The 22,626-nt window shown below is 36.8% G+C and overlaps 1 protein-coding gene across 50 annotated transcripts in view; it reads right to left on the bottom strand.

The window, feature by feature from the left end:
- KTN1 (kinectin 1) overlaps positions 1–22,626 on the bottom strand; it is a 94,215-nt gene that overhangs the window by 46,337 nt on the left and 25,252 nt on the right. For 16 of the 50 annotated variants that reach the window (XM_026670199.2, XM_026670197.2, XM_087952381.1 and 13 more), the window contains exons 4-18: positions 17,657–17,833; positions 15,930–16,060; positions 15,048–15,164; positions 14,109–14,249; positions 12,090–12,196; positions 10,730–10,862; positions 8,583–8,670; positions 7,619–7,785; positions 6,699–6,767; positions 6,046–6,083; positions 4,359–4,449; positions 3,103–3,171; positions 1,353–1,390; positions 1,129–1,219; positions 88–156 (exon numbers count right to left, since the gene is read on the bottom strand). In XM_026670199.2, the coding sequence (XP_026525984.1) occupies positions 88–156; positions 1,129–1,219; positions 1,353–1,390; positions 3,103–3,171; positions 4,359–4,449; positions 6,046–6,083; positions 6,699–6,767; positions 7,619–7,785; positions 8,583–8,670; positions 10,730–10,862; positions 12,090–12,196; positions 14,109–14,249; positions 15,048–15,164; positions 15,930–16,060; positions 17,657–17,833 (1,526 nt within the window). The remainder of the gene's footprint in view (positions 1–87; positions 157–1,128; positions 1,220–1,352; positions 1,391–3,102; positions 3,172–4,358; positions 4,450–6,045; positions 6,084–6,698; positions 6,768–7,618; positions 7,786–8,582; positions 8,671–10,729; positions 10,863–12,089; positions 12,197–14,108; positions 14,250–15,047; positions 15,165–15,929; positions 16,061–17,656; positions 17,834–22,626) is intronic. The other 34 variants (XM_087952370.1, XM_026670200.2, XM_087952390.1 and 31 more) reach the window with 7 other exon arrangements.

Genomic DNA, 22,626 nt, shown 5'->3' with positions numbered 1-22,626 from the left:
ACCTTAGTAAACATCACCTATTCACTTTTCATTAAACAGAGACTGAACATCCTAAATTATTATTATCTGCAGCAAAGTGTGCCATACCTGCTCAGAGAGGAGAGCCTGCAGTTTCTGAATTTCCAACTGAAAAGTTTTGTTTTGATCCTTTAGATCCTAGAATGTAATTGTCAGATCATATTGTTAATCTGGAATTATAATCTTGGGGATGGTTCTTATCATTTTCTTTAAGAGGAATAGCATGAACATATGAAGAAATATTAAGTAATTCCTACTGGAACTGGCTTCTATGACTGCCTTGAAAAGGTAAATTTGGGGGAAAGACACATCCAGAGACACAGCTCTTTGTATGAAATATCCTCCTATTTCATTCTCTAAGCATGGTTTAATTTATCCTTAATCTGATGGTTTTAGGATTACAATTTTCAAAATTTCCAGATGGAAAGGTCATTGGCAAGTAATTTCAAAGTGGGATTTTAAAAGGACAATGAACATAGTAACTGCAATTTAGCAGAAGTTAATCAACAAGATTGAATACTGCCAAATTTGGGGGGGGGGGGGGTTAAATAAATAATGAAAACAGGAAAGGGGCAAAATAAGATCCAAATTGCTTCACAAAGGGTAAGGAAGCCAACCTGGACTTTTCTAGATATGTCAATTCCTATAAACTCCAAATTTGGTTAATAGACAGGTTTTTGAGAAGCCCAGAACATTTATTGTAGGACATATTCACATCACATTTTGATAAAAACGCAAAATATGAAATATATAATTTAAAATATATAACCAGGAAGCATAGAGTTAAGGCATCAGAAATCCTACTCCTGGTTCAGGAACAGGGAAGAAATAAAGAAAACTAATGCTGAAGAAAAACCAGCATTTAATAACATTGGCACAATCATAAGCTTTTGGGCCATAGACAATAATCCAGACTGAGACCACATTTCAGAATGGACCCCTTAGGTGTTTTAATGGAATATGTAATATTCTCCACAATTTAGGGTCTTAGAGCCAATCAGGGCATAAATAATTTAATTTTCACTTTCCTGTTTCATTGTTTCCTATTCCTACTGTCAAGAGGTCACTGTCTTTTGTTCCATTACATGACAGCTTTGTAAAATGTAATACCTGAAGTTCCTCCTTTACATCTGAAGCTTTGGAGTAATGTCCTTGTAGCTGATCTTCCAGTGTTCTGATTTTGTCATCTTTGACCTGCACACTGAAGGGGAGAAAAGGATTAAAATAAGTTTCCCCCTTGCTCACAAGACCTTGTCTGAGACCCTTCCCATTCTGAACTAATGCATAATAATCACAGCATTGGTTTCTCAAGAAGTAATCTTCATTGGTTTTACCTTTTCTGTATCCACTCCAGCTCACGAATGGCAACCACCTAGACGTAAAAAAGATTAGTACAGTTTTTAATGTCACATCACAGCAAAATTCAGCAATTTTACTCACACCCAACTTTTTTTTAAAGGTCACATTTAGTTTCTGGCTCTGCTTTTCATTCTATGACAAGAAAAGGGATCGCACATATACTTAGCTTGACTCTGAGAAAGGACACATTATTTGAAAGGCTATGATGTTTTCAAAGCATCCTGATCTAACAAAAAAGAATACTATCTGTAAGGTAATATCTTAACAAGTGGAAACACTCTAGGTGAAATAGCCATTTGTAAATTTTATTTGAACAGATTTAAACATCTGTGTATTGGTAGGAATGAGATTGGCAAGTCAGGTATATTTATATTCATGTTCGCTCATCTCAAGATGTGGATTCTTGATCTTAATGAGGGGAAAAATGCATCTAGATCCACAGGGGTCCCCAACTTGTGATCTGCAGCTCACTACCAGTCCGCGGGCTAATTGCCACTGAACTGCCTGAGGCGTTAGCCTCTATTCGCGCCCATGGCCCCACTCACATAAGTTTTGTTGTGGGTGTTTGTGGATCCATTCATGCTTGCGTCATATCAGGCACTTGCGGACACACTTGCACGAGTGTCATGGGCACTTGCGGACACACTTGCACGAGTGTCGTGGGCACTTGTGGACCTACTCGTGTGAGCATTGCCGTGGGCACTTGCGGTCCCTCAAAATCACCCCCTTTCCCCACTCCCCCTGCTCTGGGCCCCACCAACCCCGAAAGGTTGGGAACCTCTGATCTGGTTTTTGTTGTTTCAAATTAGAGGGGAAGTGTGTTACCAAGATTAGTGCAAGAGAAGTACAGATAGTCCTTGGCTTATGACCATAACCGAGCCCAAAATTTCTGTTGTTAAGTGAGACATTTGCTAAAGGGAGTAAAATAGAAGGGCTAAAATAGGAGGAGGAAAGAATATTATATATGTTCGCCACTCTGAATTATTTATAATAAAAATAAAAAGATGGGATTAAAAATCCTTAAATAATAAAAATATAAAAAATACTATATTTGTACAGATAGCCCTCAACTTACGGCAATTGAGCCCAACATTTCTTTTGCTAAGCAAAATAGTTGTTAAGTTTTACGATTTTTCTTGCCGCAGCTGTTAAGTGAATCATTGCACTTAAGTTAGTAACACAGTTGTTAAGTGAATCTGGCTTCCCCATTGACTTTGCTTGTTAAAAGGGTGCAAAAGGTGATCGCATGACCTTGGGACACAGCAACTGTCATAAGTATGAACCAGTTGCCCAGCATCTGAATTTTGATCACATGATCATGGGGATGCTACAAAGGTTGTACATTTGAAAAATGGTCATAAATCACTTTTTCAGTGCTGTTGTAACTTTGTATAGGTAATCTAAGCAAAAAGGGACTGGGGAAAAATCTAGGGAAGCAACCGAAGGCTTTTGCTTCATGAATCCATTTTTTTTTTGTTCCAAATAAGTAAACAAGTCTAGGCAGAAAACAATGTTTTATTTTGTGGTGGGTTCATGTTTGTATGCAATACTGTACTGTATCTTTTCAAGCCATTTGGATTTTTTTTTAAACAGAAGTTCTTCTGAGTAGGAACAGAATAATATTATCTTGTCTACATGGAACCTTATACTTTACTTTTTCTTCTGTTAGAATTTCTTTTAAGATGCTATGATTTCAACTACTCTGCCCAGAAAAAGACTACTTACCTGATTATTTGTGAGTGCCTGCAACTTTTGTACTTCTGCTTTCAGAGTCATGTTGATATTCTGGACAACCTGCAGAGGGGAGAATGAGCATACCTTGTTCTTCTGTTCAATCTACTCTTTGACACACTGGATTAATGTTAAAAACTTTCCTGTGCAATTTAAAAAAGGCTAGCAAAGATGGAAATCAGCAGAACAGACCACCTGGTCAGTTTGCACGACCGACTGTAAAACTGATTTTACTCATTCTGAGGTCAGATTTACAAATGCAGAAGAATGAAATGGAAGAATGGACAGTCACCTCAGGCTACAGTTGCTGTGAAATAACAGACACCTCAGACACTCTGCAGCTTCAAAACTAGACTTTCAGGCAACACATTTGAATTTTGTTGGATCTGCTTGCGCTACTGAATTTGCAGAGAAGTGCTTTGCATTTTGGAGAACAAAGAATTGTATTTTTTCTCTGAACTTGGATAAGATCCAAGAGTGAGGCATTTATAACATGATGGAATGAAAAGAAAAATGTCTGTTGATGTTTAAACTGGCCTGTTGCAGGCTCAGAAGGTTTCAGAAGAAAAGTGGCTTATGGATTATGCCGCTATCAATTCTCACTCTCTGTTCATGTAACCTTGTTTCAGAGTCTATCTTACCAATGTGTACGCATGTAAAGGAATAATTCATATAAAGGAACAATTTAATAAATACCATCCTCTATATAAAAATTCTCTTAAAATCTAAATATTAAGCATTTTCCTTCCCATTCATGCAACATAATCTAGCTTTTTGGGAATCAGGAAAAGAAACTTCCTTAGCTTTAGAATAATTTGTAATAACTGGGAATTGATCAGAAGCTGACTGTACTTTTTCTAAGATCTACTGCATCTCTTAAACTGCTGAAGTTTTTACTGCTTTCATTATAGGTGCTTTCATGCTTGCATAGGCACATCCCATCCCTCAAAGGCAAGAAAGTAGAGAGTACTGAAGTCACAGAAATGAACTAAAGCAAGCAGATGTAGTGGTTATCAATTATTTGTGCCCCACTGATAAATATAAGTATAGGAAGAGAAAGAAGACAAAATCAAAGTAATTGCTATCATTGAAATTAGACAAGAAAGAGAAAAATTAGTCCACTTGTTTACATGAAATATGAACTACAGCATCAGCAGCATCTAACTAATACAACTTGACTGCTACTATTATTTATTCCCACAACTGAAAGATAACTCACTCCACCTTTCACAAATAATATTTCACTGTACCATTAGATCTTCTTCCTTGCTGGTTAGTTTGAGTCGTTCATTGGCTAAGGACTCCTCGGACTGATTTATTTGCTGATCTTTTTCTGCAATTCTGTAAGCATAAAAAAAAATCAATAGTGATCTATAGTGGCCTTCATAAAAGGTAGGCACAACAGTCTTTAAAGTAGTTGCAGTGGATTCTTCTATTAGTGGTTTAGAATATAAGCAGACACTGTGCTCTCTTGACAAAATGCAGTTTTTAAGGTTTCTATTATATTCTATTCATTATTCTGCAGATCAACTTGGGGTGGACAGGAAAAGGTAATAAAGTACCTAGCAACAATATAGGTAACAATATCTTTTCCATAAAGTAGTATCGGCACTTAATTTCAAGATATAGTCATTTAAAGAGGCTTTAGAGCAGGGGGGGCCACAGTCCACTCAGAACTGGGCCACGCAAGTGGCAGGTGAGCATGCACATGTGCACAGCTCCGCTTGTGCAAATAGAGTTGCACGCACATGGCTGCCACTCATACAGAACCATCGCCTCATCCCCACCAGAAAGTTTGGGGATCATTTCCTTAGAGCAGCCTAGCAATAACATACCTATTTAGATGGAAGAAGGAACATAATACTTTCACTATTGTCACCCACTTGGGTTCAAGACAGTAAATACTCCTCTATTGAGGATTTTATACGGTTTCCAACCAGTGCTTATTTTATTTCCTTATGCTGAGTTGGGGATTGAGAAACTGTGGCATCAGAGAGCCTGAAGTTCAATACATATTACAGAATTCAGGATGTTGGTTTTATTTTTCTCTCTGCTTTTGACCTTTGGCCTTTGTGTTCTGATATAGAGATCAAAAATCAAGCCAGATTGCAGCATTTAGTCCTACATGACTTAAATTTTCTTTAGATCTGTCTGACCTTAGCAATGCTAAATCAGGGTCACAACATTGCCTAACCACAGCCTTATCAATGTAATGTTAACTATTACACTAAGGCAGATAGTAGCATTACATTCCCCCTGTCCTCCCCTCCACACACACAAAAAAAAAACCCAAAGAAGAAAATTGATAGTGAGATGGTGATGAGAAACTGTTGAAGAACTGTGATTGGGAATGACAGAAAATAGCTTACATACTTTATTTTGAATTTCATTCAAATACTGATACATTGCCTTTCAAGACAGTTTCCAGGACAGTTTGTAAAATTTCCCATTCAGAAAGTTTCAGAATCAATTGCAAATCTCATCACAGAACTGAGAAGTTCTGACCTGCTACATTAGGTTGCAGGAGTCCAAAAATAGTCACAGAAATTAAAGTTATTAGAAATGTTTATTTTAAAAAATGTAGGAGAAGCTTCTCTTCCTGTATCTCATACCCAAAGCCCCACAGCTACACACTGAATCATACACAATACTATTTCACTGTAATGTATGAAAAACAAGAAGGGGACAAAGGTAATTCTTCTCCTAAAACAACATAAAATACAATGCCCTGAAAACATTCAACCTAAAGGGGAAATCCTTAGGAAGACGCCTGTAACTTCTAAGAATTTGTTACAATAGAGGTAAAAGTATTGACAATTACTGTATTTCCTTCAACAAAATCTCTTTCATATGCCCTGATACTTCTTACAAGTACAAGGAAATAATCAGTACAGAAGCAAAAAAAAAGGTCTGGCTGTACATGTGCAAAATACTTACACTTTGTGCAATTCTTCAGCAAGGGCTGAAGCTGAACTCTGAAAGAGGGAAGAAACAATGGGAAATTACATTCAGAATGAATGTATGAAAGAATAGAAGATTTAAAGTGCTACCAAATTAGAAGAAGGCTAATTCTTTTTCAGTATTTAAGATGTTGCACTAGGGTCAAAGAGACCCAGGTTCAAGATCCTGGAGAAAAGGATATTAGAATACCTAAATACATCAATAAATCATACCAATGTAAACTTATCAGCAGGGATGTACAAAAATAACATGTGACTTGATTGCTTCCATCAAATTAATCTGCACTCTCTTTCTCTAGTAGCAATGACTTTGCCTCTTATCCTCCAGCTGTCCAGCTAGATACCTAAGGTAATAGTTATGATTCAGAAAGAATTCTGAAAATGAGGTAGAAGATAGCTACTACAGCTTTCTATGCCAGTGCACAGTATGGCCATGGTATAATTTGTGATTCACAGAATTCTTATGGGAAGATGCAGGCAGAGCAGTAACCTGCTTTAGCAAGCTGCACACCTGAAGCACAAGGAAAAAGTGGCATGGAGAAGATGGAAGAGACTGGCTCCTCAGTAACTGTGGCCACCTGTTCTAGTCTGATGCCCAATGCATCTAACAGTAGGGCTTGTCACATATACCTGGACTGCCATCTGTGAATGGAACTTCTGAAGCTGAGTTTTCAAAGCCTCATTCTGTTCCATCAGCTCCTTTACAAAAAAAGGAAAATACAAATGGTGAAATACTCTATTCTAAACTAGCAACGTGCATAAACACAATTATATTTTTACACAACGGTACTACTGGAATTATTCATTCTGGAAAAATCATAAAGTTGCCCCATGCTGCATCATGTGGAGATTACAGAAACATCAACAAACCTGAGGATATTGTGGGAAGTCTTAATTCACTCAAGAGAAACTCATACATATCAGGGTTATTCAATACTGTCTGTTAACCCTCCCAGGCAAAACAGAGAGAAAACAGGATTACGTGAACTAATTAAACTTTATTGTAAGGCTACCTTAGCAGAATCTAGTTAAGACTGAAGGCATAATATTACTGCCTCCACTCTTAACTGCTTGATCCATTAGGCCAGGTCCTTCCAAAATTTCTCTCTTTGACTGTTAAGTCACTGGGGGCTCCTGTCTGTCTTGACAGATTGTTTCCTAGGCAGCATCAATTGCCCCCCCCCCCCACGCACACTTTCCTCAACAGCATCCATACACTCCATTACAGTGCCTTTGGAGTCATTTTCTAAGGTCTACTATGCATTTTCCAAAATATACTGCAATCACAATAGGAGCACAAAGTAAATGTAAAACAGGATTTGCCCAACTATGCAGATTGCACTATATGTAGCAAAACTCAGGTGACAGCTCACCAATAAACACCCCAGGGAACTAAATTCATTTTTCATATTTTAGCATTCTGACTCAGGGTAAATTGGTTATTATCAAATTATCAATCTTAATATGCAACATATCCCTTAACATTGATGTTGTAAAGAAAAAAAATCAAAATGTTAAAAGCTAAGCATGATCCCAGCAGAATGGCATACCTGCACCTGTCTCTGGATAGAATCCTCAGTTGTGACCCTCTTTTGTTCTGCTTCCATTAATTGCACCATCCTTTGTTCCAGCTGTTGTTTTGAGACCATTGTATCGGTTAGTTTGCTGTGCAGACTCTGGATTTCATTGTCTTTAGCCACAAGTTTATTCTGCACATCTATTACAAGAAGCAAAAAATTACTGCTACTAATTATTTGGGGGAGCTTCTAACCATTGCCAGATGTGTGCACTATACGAGTGTGAGTGGTCTCACTGAATTTTACGGAAGTGTAGGACATAAATATTTTAGACATACAGAAAAAGAGAGACTGATGTAGGAATGATCTGGCTCAGAACATAAAGCAGCACAGTCTCAGCATGAGATCACCTCTCTGGAGAATAGAGACAGAAAGTGCATCACTCTCTCACACTACTAAGAACAAGCTATTACACATGAGAGGATTGCAATAGTGGTGAATATCTATAGGTCATATGTAGGATGAGGGTGAAAGTTTGTTCTCCAAGCTTATGGGTTGGTTTCCAAATGTTTTATTACCGGGCTAGGTAACATCTTCAGCGAAGTTTAGGGGACCCCTAAACTCTGTGGAGATGTTACCTAACCTGGTAAGGAAATGTACAGAAACTGACCCACAAGCTCGAAGAACAAACCTTTACCCTCAACATTAGGGGATGTAACCCCTGGTGGTTCTATTCTGCCAGAAGACAGTTATGCATGCATAGATAGCTGAATTTTGCAGTCCCCTTTCCCTTCCCTTCAATGGAGAGACAGGAAAGCGATAGTAGGTAGAAGGGAAACGAGCAAAAATTAGATGCTTTGCTTTGAAGAATGTCAGAACCGTATCGGAAATACCATGCTCCCAACAACACAAAAAGAACTTTAAAGAAACCAGTTTTATCCCACTGATAAAAAAGGAGGTATCATATTCAGCAACAAGGAAGACGCTCTGAATGCACCTTGCTGGGCAGCCTCATGTTCTGCTGTCCGTTTCCTGAGATAACTTTGCATTTCCTCCCATCTTCGTTCAGCTTCCTGTTGTTGTGCCTTCATGTTTAAAGAAAAAGAAAAGAATATACATGACTGCCTGTATTACTACATCACCCACAAATGATAAAAGTCAAATACTTCTTGTTCTTAATAGTTTTGAGTTATGCATTAATGCAAACATATCAAAAAGCAAATTAGTCAAAAATCTGAGTGACATGGAGTAGAATAAATAATTCAAGGCTGATCCTAAAAAAAGGTGGGCTAAAATTGAATAATTATAATGCTTATAATAATAAAGGTGTAAATATATTCCAACCTCAGAATTTTAAGGTTTCTTTAACTCCCAGAATTTTCTAGAGAGCATGCTGGCTGGGGAATTCTGGGTATTGAAATCCAGACATCTTAAAATTGCTGAGGTTGAAAAATTGACATATCCCTATACAACAAACACATTTTAATGTGAACTAGATTAGCATCATATTTGCAATTCCACACAATTCAGAATCTAAAAAAATGTGGCAGGAGCAAATTAAGAATTGCTTTACAAACCTATAAATCACAGGAACCGATCCATTGTTATCATCACAATAAAATAAGAACAAAGCTATAGAGCCCATACCACTAAATCAGTTGAAGTAATTTACTGAGATAGCTATTCCATTTTTACAGTGTAACCAGTCAGTCATCCAGAATTCCTTTACCATCAATCTGCATATCTGTATCATATGGACATGAATATGAAATTATCTCAGAAGAGGAACTATGCAAGTTCATAAATAATAACAAGGTGTTAGGGTCATTTTTATTCATGCTAGCTGCTTCCAGGGAATCTTGTTGCTGTAAGAATGAATGTCTTATTCTATCAGAAATAGTTAGATCATTAAAACACAATCTTTAAATTATCTTGTAGCTGCTCCTTAAAATCAACTTTATTGTGCTATTTTTACATTGTTTTTACACTTGTATTATGAACTGATTTAAGAATCAGTACAGAAAAGATGTAATACAAATTTTTAAATAACATATAAAGTAATACTTCTAAACTGACAAGTACCAATTAGAAAATACAAGTCACTTGCATAATGTGGCCTAATAAAATTACGGTTGGGTGCCAGACCCAATCAAATAAAATTATGAGGCCTTTTTTAAAAGAATGCTACAACACATATTCTGGCAATAAAAGGGGAGTTTATAATTTGTTGGTACTGATTTATACACAGGTCATAATGTTCCATTAAAAGAAGAGTTCACAATTATTGTGTAATCTATTTGAACTAGTAACATATTGCTTGCCTATGCATCTCCTTTGGGGGGTCAAACTGCCCTTGGCAGAATTTTTGCATGATCATGAAATACAGCATTGCATTGATGAAAAACAGGCAGAAAATGCCGTTTGTAAGCGTGGCAAATCAATACTATAATAGAACTGCCACTTTCACCTCTCCTAAAAAGTCATTCCAAGGTTTCTCTAAAATTCTGGACTTTTCAGAGATATAATGGGCATTAGAAAGAGAAAGCAGAAAAAACAACCGTAATCATTTTAATTTCACGTTGGTTTAAAATCATGCATGCCAACTTGTGAAGGAGGTATTTCAGATGCATCTCCTCTTCCTGAATCCGCTAGTAATTTTGTGACATACAGTTTATTCTTATTATACACATAACAGAATAACAGAGTTGGAAGGGATCCTGGAGGTCTTCTAGTCCAACCCCCTGCTGAAGCAGGAAACCCTACACAATTTCAGACAAATAGCTGTCCAATCTCTTCTTTAAAACCTCCAGTGTTGAAGCACACCCACAACTTCTTGACACAAGTCATTTGATCTGGCATAGGTATGCTTACCATACCTGTCAGTAACATTATAGAGAAGCCATACCTTCTTTGGATCTCATACAACCAAAAAAACACCAAAATTTCATTAAGATGCTTCAGGAAAGGATAAATGATTCCAAAGCACTTTCTCACTTTGGATCCAAATACTGCACACTTCTATTGGCAATCCTTACATGGGAGAGACTGCAAAGTCACATTTCCTCTTGGCAGCTCTGAATCATTTGATTTGCATGTTTGCACGCACAAGATTTGCCACAACTATGAAGACAAGTTGATACTCACCTTTAACTGGTTGATGGCTTGCTCTGCATTTTTCTTTAGGAGCTCCTCTTGCTGCAGTTTGTTACTCTTTTCTGTCAGCTCACTCACCAGTCTAGAGCAATCTTGACGCAATTTGCTGAGCTCAGAAGACTGCCTAGATACAAAAACAAGTGGTTGTTTTCATCATGTTGACAGTGTGAATGAAGCCCATTTGGACAGAAGATCAAGCTGCAGTCACCATAGTGAAGGTATGGTAATATTTTAAGCACATATGGCAAGTATTCAAAAATATAGTATGGCTATGTTACTGGGATAGGCCAGTTCTTTAACTGATCCAACTATAAGTTCTATCAAAAATGAAATTCAGTTTCCAAGTTAAAGAGCAAAGAATCAAGGGAAGCAATTCTTGATTAAATTTTGCTCCTCTCACATGTAACAGATTCTGAAATGCTAAAGCAACTAATGAAGATTTACCTCTGTCCCCAAATGTCAACTGTAAAGAAAATCTCCAAAGTACCATCCAAAATTCACCAAGATGATGAATATACACTATGAATAGAGAAGACCCTAAGCAAATAATTTCAATGCAAAACTGCAGGAGAAATCATTAAGGCACAGCAACAACTGTACAGTTAACTATAACTAGGTATAGTGGTTCTACTTAGTCAAATATAAGTACTGCCTTGAAAATCCAATGCTTGAATTTTACAGGGAGACTTGGAAAACAATTATTAGAATAAAAATAATGAGAAGAGTTGAGCGAAATATAAGATAGGTTATAATTAAGCATTCTCCCTTGTGCTGCTCAGGCAGAAATTCTTCTAAACCAAGTTTGACACTAAATGGCAGAACAGACTGGGATAAGTTCCCATGCTATCTCCTACAGCTGAAAAGCTAAAATTAATGACAATTAATAGTGAGCTCTTTTTATTATCAGTAAACCTCTTATCAGCAAACTAATCTTCCCTACATTTTGACAGTAATATAAAGAATATTCAAATGGATAACACTGATTTTTAAAAGCAATAAAAAACAGGTAAAAAAACCCCTAGAATTTACTTTCTGTAATAGAAATAGAAAAATATCCCTTTTACAGGATACAAAATTATATGAATACTAGTTTTTTGTCAGCCTCTGAATCCCACAATGCACTTCAATGGATCTAACAGAACCATACAACTAAGATAAAATAGATAAGAGTCTCCTTCCAGAGCTTGGCTCCAGGTAATTTCTTGGCAACAGTGCACAAGTGGTTTACCTAACCTTCAAAATCACATTATGTTTGTCCACAGTAATACATCATGATTATAATAATAATAAACAGTTTGAAGTTCAAGACCACAAGATAAGATGTTTTAACAAAATGACCACAATGGCGTACTTGCTTTCCATTTGGTTTGTGGAAGTACTGACAGCATCTCTCAAAATACCATTCTCCTGCTTCAGACGATTGATCTCTGCTTCCATCTGTTCACGAAGTTGCTGAAACTGTGACCAGGAAAACATTATTGTATTCATTTAAGATAACTGCTTTATAATTTATGTTGTTCCATATAAAACACAGGGACATTGTTTATTAATCCAAACTATGGTCTACTTTCGGCTTTATTTCTTTAAGAAATGGAGAAAAAGCTATCACCAGATTGGTTCCCCAAGATTATTTCTCAATAACAAATCTAGGAACTTTGAACCTAATCATTGTTGCATCACACTGACACCTCCCCAGTTTTAGCTCCTGCAGTGAAATTAAACATTAAGGTTTCTTTTGTTTTTATCTGTTATATTATTAGTTCATCTAATTAATGATACGATACCAGAAGATCTTATAGAGAATTTGTTGAGGTAATTCCCCGTTAGGAGAATGAGCGCATACAGGGAGACGTATTTGAGAGAAGTGTTTGAATAATACACACAGAGCACACAGATACACTGTACAGTAAATGTAGGTTTTTACTTCCAGAAAGGTTTAAGCAAAGTCCAAAATAAGCAATCCAAAATCATTCAATCAGTCAGTTTTCAATCCAGGGATAATCCAAATATCAAATTCCAGTGTCAAAAACAGTTCAGTATCAGACTTACATTAAATCCAGTAATATCAGTCAATTAGAAGAAATGGAGCAAGGGCAATACTTTCCAACAGAAGGAAACAGATACACTCACACTCTCTTCTGAGACTCAGACTAAGACTAAAACAACTCAGGTTTCTGGCTCCATTTTAGTGGCCGTTTGAGTAACCACACCCAATTGCAGTTTTTAGCATGCTCTTAAAGAGACAGTATTAAAATGTCTATCCTGGTTTATATATTTCTAACCCAAATACCTGTTAGGTGACTTATATTCCTAACAGAATTGTTATTTTTTTTTCTATTGTAAAATAGCCACTTGGTTGATATTATAATATTCCCTTAAAGTTTGAATTGCCTAGGTTTTAATGCACTTTATTTTTTTGTACATTGTAATTTAATTAGTGTTTCCTTATTAGGTTCCATTGGTTGTTCTTAACTGTAATTTCAACTAGTGTTCTGGTTTTGGTATTGTTAATATAAAAGAAGGAAAACTTTAAGAAACATTCTATTTTAAGTCTTCAGACTCTGCAATGAAATTATAACTGAAATATTAGTATAAACTGAAAAAGGTGCGTAATCTCAATCCTAGTCAAACTTGAAATTGTATATGAGGTTTTCCAAACATGAGCACTATCTTGCTTTTCCATGTCCTTACAGTAGTCCTATCAATACTTTAGGAAGAAAGCTGATATTCAAACATGCAGTGACTTACTAATTATCTAGGGTCTCCATGTAAAATTCATTAGGAGATATATACATATAAAAGTAATGACTAATGAAATCAAGATATGGTGCGAGACTCAGTGTCCTTTACAGTTCATTTTCTCTGTTCAACACTGTACAGAAGAACAATTACACAATAATTCCAGTTTGCTTAAAATGTTTATTTAGCCACAGGTCTGCAATATCTTGGCATAGAAGAAAGTCTGTTTGCATAGAGACTGAGCAGATAGTTTAGAGAAATCATCTAGCTAGCGATGTTACAGGATTTTGTTCAGTCTACATTTTTAAAAGAACAAAACTGATTCACTCTTACTAGAGAAATAAAGAACTACGATTACTTATAATTTGGCATAGGTGCTGACTTTAAAAAAATTGTTAGCTACCCAAAGAAAACACAATACAAATATACAAGAGAAATTAATATCCTATGGGACAAAAACAATTTAAAATTATGTAAAGGCTAATTCTTTAAAAGAAACTAGCTTATTCACATTACATAGGACAGAAAAGACGTTATCAATAAACACAGAGAAATGTAATATGCACCCTAAGCATCTAGATACTCAAGTCAAAATGAACATTTTCATTTTCATTAGAGATGTTGACTTTACCTTCATTTTCATCTGCTGGGTTTCTTGGTAGCTCACATGGATTTTGCTTTGGAAAACCCCATGCTCTTTTTCCAATGTGTTAACTCGTTCTCTCATTTTTGCCATAACCAAATTGCTTCTTTCTTTCTCTGCCATCAGTTCCTAGGACCAAATCAGAGCATATCTCTTTTCAATAGTCCACCTCATTCTGAGGCCCATGGGCAGTTTACACAAAGCACAGGATTGCAGTTCCCTATCATATTTCTAGGTATGTCTCAAGAGTATCTGTGAGGCTCAGAAAGCATTCCTGAAAACAAGGATACTTAAGGATTACATTTTGCTCTACAGCATTCAAGCATCACTTTTATTTCCTTTTAATGAAAAGAATCTTAAAAAATTAAATTAACAGGACATGAGAACTAACAGACACCAGGGGCAGACATAATGCTACCAGTACACAAGTGTCAAACTCACCGCTTCACGTGACGTATCATGAGATTTTTTCCCCTGTGGGTGTGGCCTGAGCGTGATGCTTCCGGCCCGCAGGATTGTGTTTGACACCCCTGCTTTAGTAGGTTCCCAGGTTTTAAAGACGTGAGACTTGGACACAGCTCACATAAGGGAAACAGAAAGTTTAGTTGAAAGATTGCTGAGCAGGGTGTAGGGAGGAGCCACTGAATTTTGTATAAAAATAACAAGGAGTTGCTGGAAGGAGTAGGGAAAACAGAGACTGTTATGTATGCTTCCCGCAATAAATTTCCCCCATCTTATCTTCACACCTGAAGTGTTTCCTATTGAAAATATGTTTCAAAAAGCCTAATATCAAACCTCCCAGCATAATTGTTTTTATTAGTGGTATAAATGACACACTGACCTGTGCTTTCCATGAATGATGGTTCCACCTTTTACATCTGACTATACCAATAATGGCACATTTATTTATTCTGGAATTCACTGTACCTGGGAAAGCTGTTTGCATTGTTCCTTTGCAACAGCACCTTCTTCTTTTGCTGCCATAAGCAATTTATCTTTTTCTTGCAGCTGATGGAGCACTGCAGCTGGGTCTCCTTTACTTGCCTGCATGAAGAACACAAAATGAACTTAAGAAGGAACTAAGCACCAGATCACGTCACAATAAATCAGTTTAACTCACTAGGAAGCCACAGCAAATCAGAATCATTTTCTTGCCACCCATTTTCCTCCTCTAGCTTATTTCCTGGCATACAGTAAGTTGCTGTTATACTTAAGTCCTCAATTCATTCATATTAATGATTACATGCAGCAGCAGTTTCAGAACATAATCGATAACTCATCAATTTGGACAGCTAAAGAATTTCTGAACCAGTTAAAAATTATTGCCAGGCATGTCGTAAATACTATTAAATTCACTAATATGCATGTGAAATATTTTAGAGTTGCAATAAATAAGGAGCAGAATCTAATTCAAGGACAAAAAGAATTGGCCAAATAGGACCAGAACAGAATATCCTCTGGAAGAGCAAATACCGCTGGGAAATAACTTTTCAAAAAACCTCAATGATTCCCAGTTACCCATACACTTTCTTTAGAAGCAATACGCATGCTACTGTACAAAATCCAAGATTAGCTTTAGTAATAAAACAATGCATTGTGGCGTGTGTTTCTGCTCAGGAACAGAATCTCTAACAACCAAGCAGCCAGGAAATGTATCTTATGTGATGCAGGAACAAAATAGTGACATTAAGATGTTAAAGGTTTCCTCAAAAAATGTTCTGATCTATTGTCCAAAGATTGAAAATCCAGGTATTTATCTGAACGGTAAGCAAATGCAATAGCAATGCTACCCTTAAAGCACCAAGTTACCTTCTGCAGAATGTCCTGCATGGCATTAGATTTCTCCTTCAACAACTCCACCACATTCATGGCCTCCTCTTCTGTGAATATCATGTTCTTCATAACCAAGATAAAATCCTTAAATTTTACATCTACACTTTCTATAATGAAATCAACAAAAGAAGAAAGCAGTATATTTTTACCATAAGAGTAGAAGGGAAATTATTTCATTGCTATTGTATTCAATGACTATTATTGTTGTACCTTATGATTCTTGACAAATGTATCTTTTCTTTTATGTATACTGAGAGCATTTGCACCAAGACAAATTCCTTGTGTTTCCAATCACATTTGGCCAATAAAGAATTCTATTCTATTCTATTCTATTCTATTCTATTCTGTTCTGTTCTGTTCTGTTCTGTTCTGTTCTGTCCTGTCCTGTCCTGTCCTGTCCTGTCCTGTCCTGTCCTATTCTGTTCTGTTCTATTCTATTCTATTCTATTCTAGTGATGCATGGAAGACAATTTGTCAGTAGGCTTTTTCATAGGAGCCAGCAAGCTATAATTATAATACCAGTAGTCCTTGCTTACTGACTGCTTATTCAGTGACCACTGGAAATTATGACAGTGTTGAAAAGGGAGATTTACAATTGGTTCTCAAAGTTTTGGCCCTCATAGCATCCCCCTGATCAGGTGAATGTGATTCAGGTGTATCACAACTGACGTACATTTACAACAAATGCAGCTTCCTATGGTCATGTGATTGCCATTTGTAACCTTCAAAATCTCCCTAAACACAGAGAGTAGCTCTATTGGAAAGTGTACTGGAGTCATTTTGGTTCAATCAGAGGCTTATCCTATCATAAATAATAATGTTGGGTTTTCTTCTCTTAAAGGTAACAGAACAAGAACATGTTCAGATTATATCCCACCCAAGATAACAAATAAATTTCCCACCAAAAGATAGATATTTTTTTTCATATGCCAACTTCAAAAGAAAAATAAAGGTTGATTATTGGCAGGTAACTTCAAGGCTCCTTATCTTTCTTTTATGAAACATAAAATTACTGTTTTGACTACTCTTCAAACACCAAAGACATCGGAAATGCAGTACAGTCATTACTTTCATGTTTGTGCTCATATTCATTTCAGAACTCTACTATCATCCTCTGAAAAACGTATTTCAGGACCTTAATGTATTCCTCTACTTGGAAAGTAACATCAGAGTTCAGGCATTTCAGCTTGGTGAGGCCATCAGCAAGTTCTCTGATCATTGTCTTAATATACAATATACAAATATACAGTACCATTTTACTTAAAATACTGAAGTTAGCCATTTATGGAACAGGTAAACCAGCTACAAGCCCCAATATCAAGCCTTTATCAGAAGGCCAAGCCAACACAATTCTCAAAGTACAGAACAGAAAGAATTTTAAAACTTTTGTATCACCTGAACAGGACCTCTGCCCCCTTTTCTTTCCTCTTGCCTCCTCTTGCCTTATCTCCTTCCAATTTTGTTCCTCTCCATTCCCTTTGATTTCTGATGCAACCTCTCCAGCCCTTCCCTTCCATTTACCATTTGGTTTCAATCCATTTATCATAAATTTTGAATCTGCCCGGAGTCTAAACCTTTCTCAACTAAAAAAAACCCAAAACCCTTTAAGTTCTTAAGAATATTGTGGCAATGACTATGTTTCCGTGCATCATAACAGAACCAACCAAGTTTTCCTGGCCATGCCTTCTCTTTTGCACCAATACCTTTATCAGTTTCATTCTTCAGTTTCTTCACATTGGTTTTCTGCAGTCCTTCAAGACCATCATGCCTCACCAAATCAGCTCCTTCTCTCTTTTCTTCTGTCACGCTTGAGTCTGCATTATCCATCAGAGGAATATAGGTTGTTGCACGAATCAAAGGTTCATCCACTAAAGCCATAACTGGAAATTTAGGAAACACACTCACAATAATACAGAGTAACATGCATTTAAAAAGTAGCTTCATTTGGTTTCTTCCAACTCAAGCTACATATGCACTGGCACTTTGGTTATTTCTTGAACAGATACATAGTGCCTTTTATAAATTTTTAATTGTTTATTGTTCACTTTTGATGGTTTGGGGTTGTAAGTTATTTTTGGTATGTTATTTTAAAAATTGCAACAAAATGTATATTAAAATGCATATAAATTAGCAGTTAGAAACTATGTTTCTACTTTTCAGCCAATATAGTATTTGAATATATTCAAATAAAATATAACCTCTGGCATGAACCGACTGCACAATTTTAAGCAAGCATTTTCCACGTCTTAGTATTCCACATCTACAATATAGGAATAATACCATCTATTTACAAAGAGTTTTTATAAGAATTATAAAACTATGCATATTAAATACTTTGAACACATGGAAAGTGCTACAGAAATGCTTTTATATTAGGATTGTTAAACTCATCATTCCTGAGTCTCTCTAATAACTTACCCTTATTAAGACTTAGATTACATATCAGTATTGGTAATCTATTGTAAGTGTTAAGGGTAGCACTATGCACAAGTCAAAGACTGATGATAATTTTCAGGATTCTCCGTTTAAACCAAACCTAGATGTCATAATAAAGAACAAATTCACACTTAAGAATCTTATGCTACAGTTTGCAGGATACTGAGAGTAAAATCCTAAAAACCTACACTAGGTTATTTGTTAAGTTGGTGCTCTTCAGATGAGAGGCAGTACTGTGCATTTAATGCATTATACATGGTATTAAAATTAAATCCAGAAGAATTGTTTTTAATCAATGAGGAGTCTCTGATGCTGTTTGAGCTTGGTTGTTTTCTTGCAGACGTGTCGTTACTCAAACTAGGTAACATTATCAATGCTAGTAAGGACAGGGGTTTGCTCTTTTTAACCAAATATCAAATGCATCTTTAAAAATGGTTCAAGCTTGCCATGCTGAAAACAAAAATTACAGGCTAATTTGAAAACTTTCAATACTCAAAATGCCATCTTGCTTAATTAAACATACCAAAGAGAAGCCTCTCTTTAATATGCCAAGATTGCAGGTGGTTTTAATTTTTTATGAAGGATGAGGAAGAACCTAGGCCCTTAATGACATTGTATATATTTTAGTGGCATAGAATTTTTTGTCTTCCAGCTTCTATAAAAAAAGTTCAACTAAAGACTTTAATTGTGAAAGATGGGTGGGGAAGTAAGAAGAGTTGCTCAATCAGAACAAACCTTTTCTTGTTCAACATGCAATTTTGCAGATGGGAACACAAAGTGTATATATGGGAAATCAGGACCCAAATGTAGTACAGGTAGTCCTTAACATGGCCACAATTGAGTCCAAAATTTTTGTTGCTAAGCAAGACAGTTGTTGAGTTTTGCCCCATTTTACGACCTTTGTTGCCACAATTGATAAATGAATCACTGCAAGTGTTAAATTAGTAACACAGTTGTTAAATAAATCTGGCTTCCCCATTGACTTTGCTTGACAGAAGATCACAAAAGGTGATCACATGACCCCAGGACACTGTAACCGTCATAAATATGAGTCAGTTGACAAGTGTCTGAATTTTGATCATGTGACCATGGGGGGTGCTATAACAATCATCAGTGTAAAAAATGATCATCTTTTTTTCACTGTCGTTGAAACTTTGAATGGTCACTAAGCAAACTGTTTTAATCTGAGGACTACTTGTATCATGCCCATATTTGTATTCCACAACACTGTCTCTAATATTTTAAGTCTATAGTACTTAATAGGATGCTTCCATTTCCTTTGGACTACAACTGTCAAAATCTTTACTATTGGCTATATTGGCTAGTGCAGATACAAATAGAAATCTAAAAAATCCAGAACGTATCTGCTTTACCTCTATTTTAGATAAGAGACCAGGTTATTTATGGTAGCCACTGTTTACTTTATTCTCCCTCAACCTGTTTATCTCTCTTTCAAACTGTGCAAATTGGTAGCGATCACTTGTGGCAGTGAATTATACAATATAACTATGTGAAACAGGTTGTTCTCTTGCCTGTCCTAAATCTGCCAGCACTCAAGCTCATTAGATATTGACTCTGTTTAAGTGTTGACACCGTAAAAATAGCACTGAGGTATAGTGATAAATTTTCATATTTTTAACATAATATTAATTCTCAACATGAAATTCTCCTTTTTCACAGCAACTGTATTTTTGTTACTCTCTAATAAGCAAATGTGTTCAACTGCCTCACTCAATGTATGACACATTAATTTTCAGTTATTCTGAAACTATCAACTGTTCAATCTCAAGCCCTCCTGGTTATGTTAACTAAAGAGTTGAAGAGCACCTGGAAGCTCCAGTTGGTGCAAAATGCAGCGGCCTGCATGGTTTTGTGCAGACCCCCGGTGTGCACATGTATAGCCTCTCCTGTGGGAGCTGCATTGGTTGCCGATTTGCTTCCGAGTGCAATTCAAGGTGCTGGTTGTCACCTTTAAAGCCCTTCATGGCTTGGGATCAAGTTATCTGAGGGACCGCCTCTTGCCCCATCAGAGTGGGGAGGCAGGGAATGTTGCGCACATGCATGCTATTTCATTATACAATAACTATGCCCCTTATGTGTACTGGTGGTAAAGAAATTAGAAAGAATTCCAGAAGCCATGTTCTGCATGCTTTCCCTAATTTGTTTACCATAAGGAAAGTTTAGAATGAAATGTCTCACTACAATATAGAAAGTCATATAATAATCTATGCCCTGCCTTTTAACATGTATGTAACAGTACATGCACAACGTCATACTCTGGATTTGACTAAGCTGTGCTGTATTGGCCAAAATCTAAATTCAGCTACTGGAGGAATTCTTGTTGAAGCTATCTTTCCAGTAGATGGCGCTACAGCCATCTTAAATAAAGTATTTACTTTCAACAACATGAGAAAGTCCAGTGACCCAAAGAACAATGAGCAAAGTTGTAAGAAATATGATTCTCCAAATGTGTACAACCATGATTTTGGTTTAAAATATATAAAGAGCTACTTTTATGAGAATGGATAGCCCACAAATCTTACCACATGTAGTTCTCATCTTATGACCATATGTCCTTGCACTTATGACAGCCAGTGTCTCTGAGATCACATGATCGCAATTCAGGTACTTGACAACCAGCATTTATTTACAAGAATTATAGCATCCTGGAGTCATCTGATTGTCATTGATGACCTTCCCAGCCAGATTCCAACAAGCAAAGTCATTGGGGACAAGCAGGATTCAATTAACAACTGTGTGATTCGTTTAATGACTATGGCAATAAAGATCATAAAAGTGGGTGCAGTCATGCAATGACTCATTTAGTTATCACCTAGTTTAGTAATAGAAGTCCGGTCACAATTGTAGTCATAAGCTGAGGGCTACCTGTGTACAAAAAACAGACTTACAGGTGAAACTCAAAAAATTAGAATATTGTGCAAAAGTTCATTTATTTCAGTAATGCAACTTAAAAGATGAAAATAATATATGAGATAGATTCATTACATGCAAAGCAAGACAGTTCAAGCCATGATTTGTCATAATTGTGATGATTATGGCTTACAGCTCATGAAAACCCCAAATCCACAATTTCAGAAAATTAGAATATTACATGCAATCAATAAAACAAGGATTGTACATAGAACAATATCAGACCTCTGAAAAGTATAAGCATGCATACATATACAGTACTTGGTTTGGGCCCCTTTTGCAGCAATTACTGCCTCAATGCAGCGTGGCATGGAAGCTATCACCCTGTGGCACTGCTGAGGTGTTATGGAAGACCAGGATGCTGCAATAGCGGCCTTCAGCTCTTTGCATTGTTTGGTCTCATGTCTCTCATCCTTCTCTTGGCAATGCCCCATAGATTCTCTATGGGGTTCAGGTCAGGAGAGTTTGCTGGCCAATCAAGCACAGTTATCCCACGGTCATTGAACCAGGTTTGGTGCTTTTAGCAGTGTGGGCAGGTACCAAGCCCTGCTGGAAAATGAAGTCAGCATCCCCATAAAGCTCGTCTACGGAAGGAAGCATGAAGTGCTCCAAAATCTCCTGGTAGACAGCTGCACTGACCTTGGACTTAATGAAGCACAGTGGACCAACACCAGCAGGTGACATGGCTCCACAAATCAACACAGACTGTGGAAACTTCACACTGGACTTCAAGCATCTTGCAGTGTGTGCCTCTTCATTCTTCCTCCAGACTCTAGGTCCTTGGTTTCCAAATGAGATGCAAAAGTTGCTCTCATCAGAAAGGAGGACTTTGGACCACTGAGCAAAAGACCAGTTCTGTTTTTCTTTAGCCCAGGTAAGACGCTTCTGATGTTGTTTGTTGTTCAGGAGCTGCTTGACAAATGGAATATGTCCAGGATCCGTCTGTGTGTGGTGGCTCTTGATGCACTGACTCCAGCCTCAGTCCCCCCCACCCCCGTGAAAGTCCCCAACACTTTTAAATGGCCTTTTCGTGACAATCTTCTCCAGGTTGCGGTCATCCCTGCTGCTTGTGCACCTTTTTCTTCCACACTTTTCCCTTCCACATAACTTTCTATTAATGTGCTTTGATACAGGACTTTGGGAATATCCAACTTCTTTTGCAATTACCTTTTGTGGCTTTCCCTCCTTATGGAGAGTGTCAATGATGGTTTTCTGCACAATTGTCAGGTCAGCAGTCTTTCCCATGATTGTGATTCCTACTGAACCAGACTGAGAGACCATTTAAAGGCTCAGGAACCCTTTGCAG

The sequence above is a fragment of the Notechis scutatus genome, chromosome 1 (assembly GCF_049901735.1).
Source record: "Notechis scutatus isolate UNSWTSFEM ecotype Mainland chromosome 1, rNotScu1.2, whole genome shotgun sequence".
Lineage (NCBI taxonomy): Eukaryota > Metazoa > Chordata > Lepidosauria > Squamata > Elapidae > Notechis > Notechis scutatus.
The sequence above is the reverse complement of the archived record's forward strand: the minus strand, read 5'-3'. Positions and strand labels throughout refer to the sequence as shown.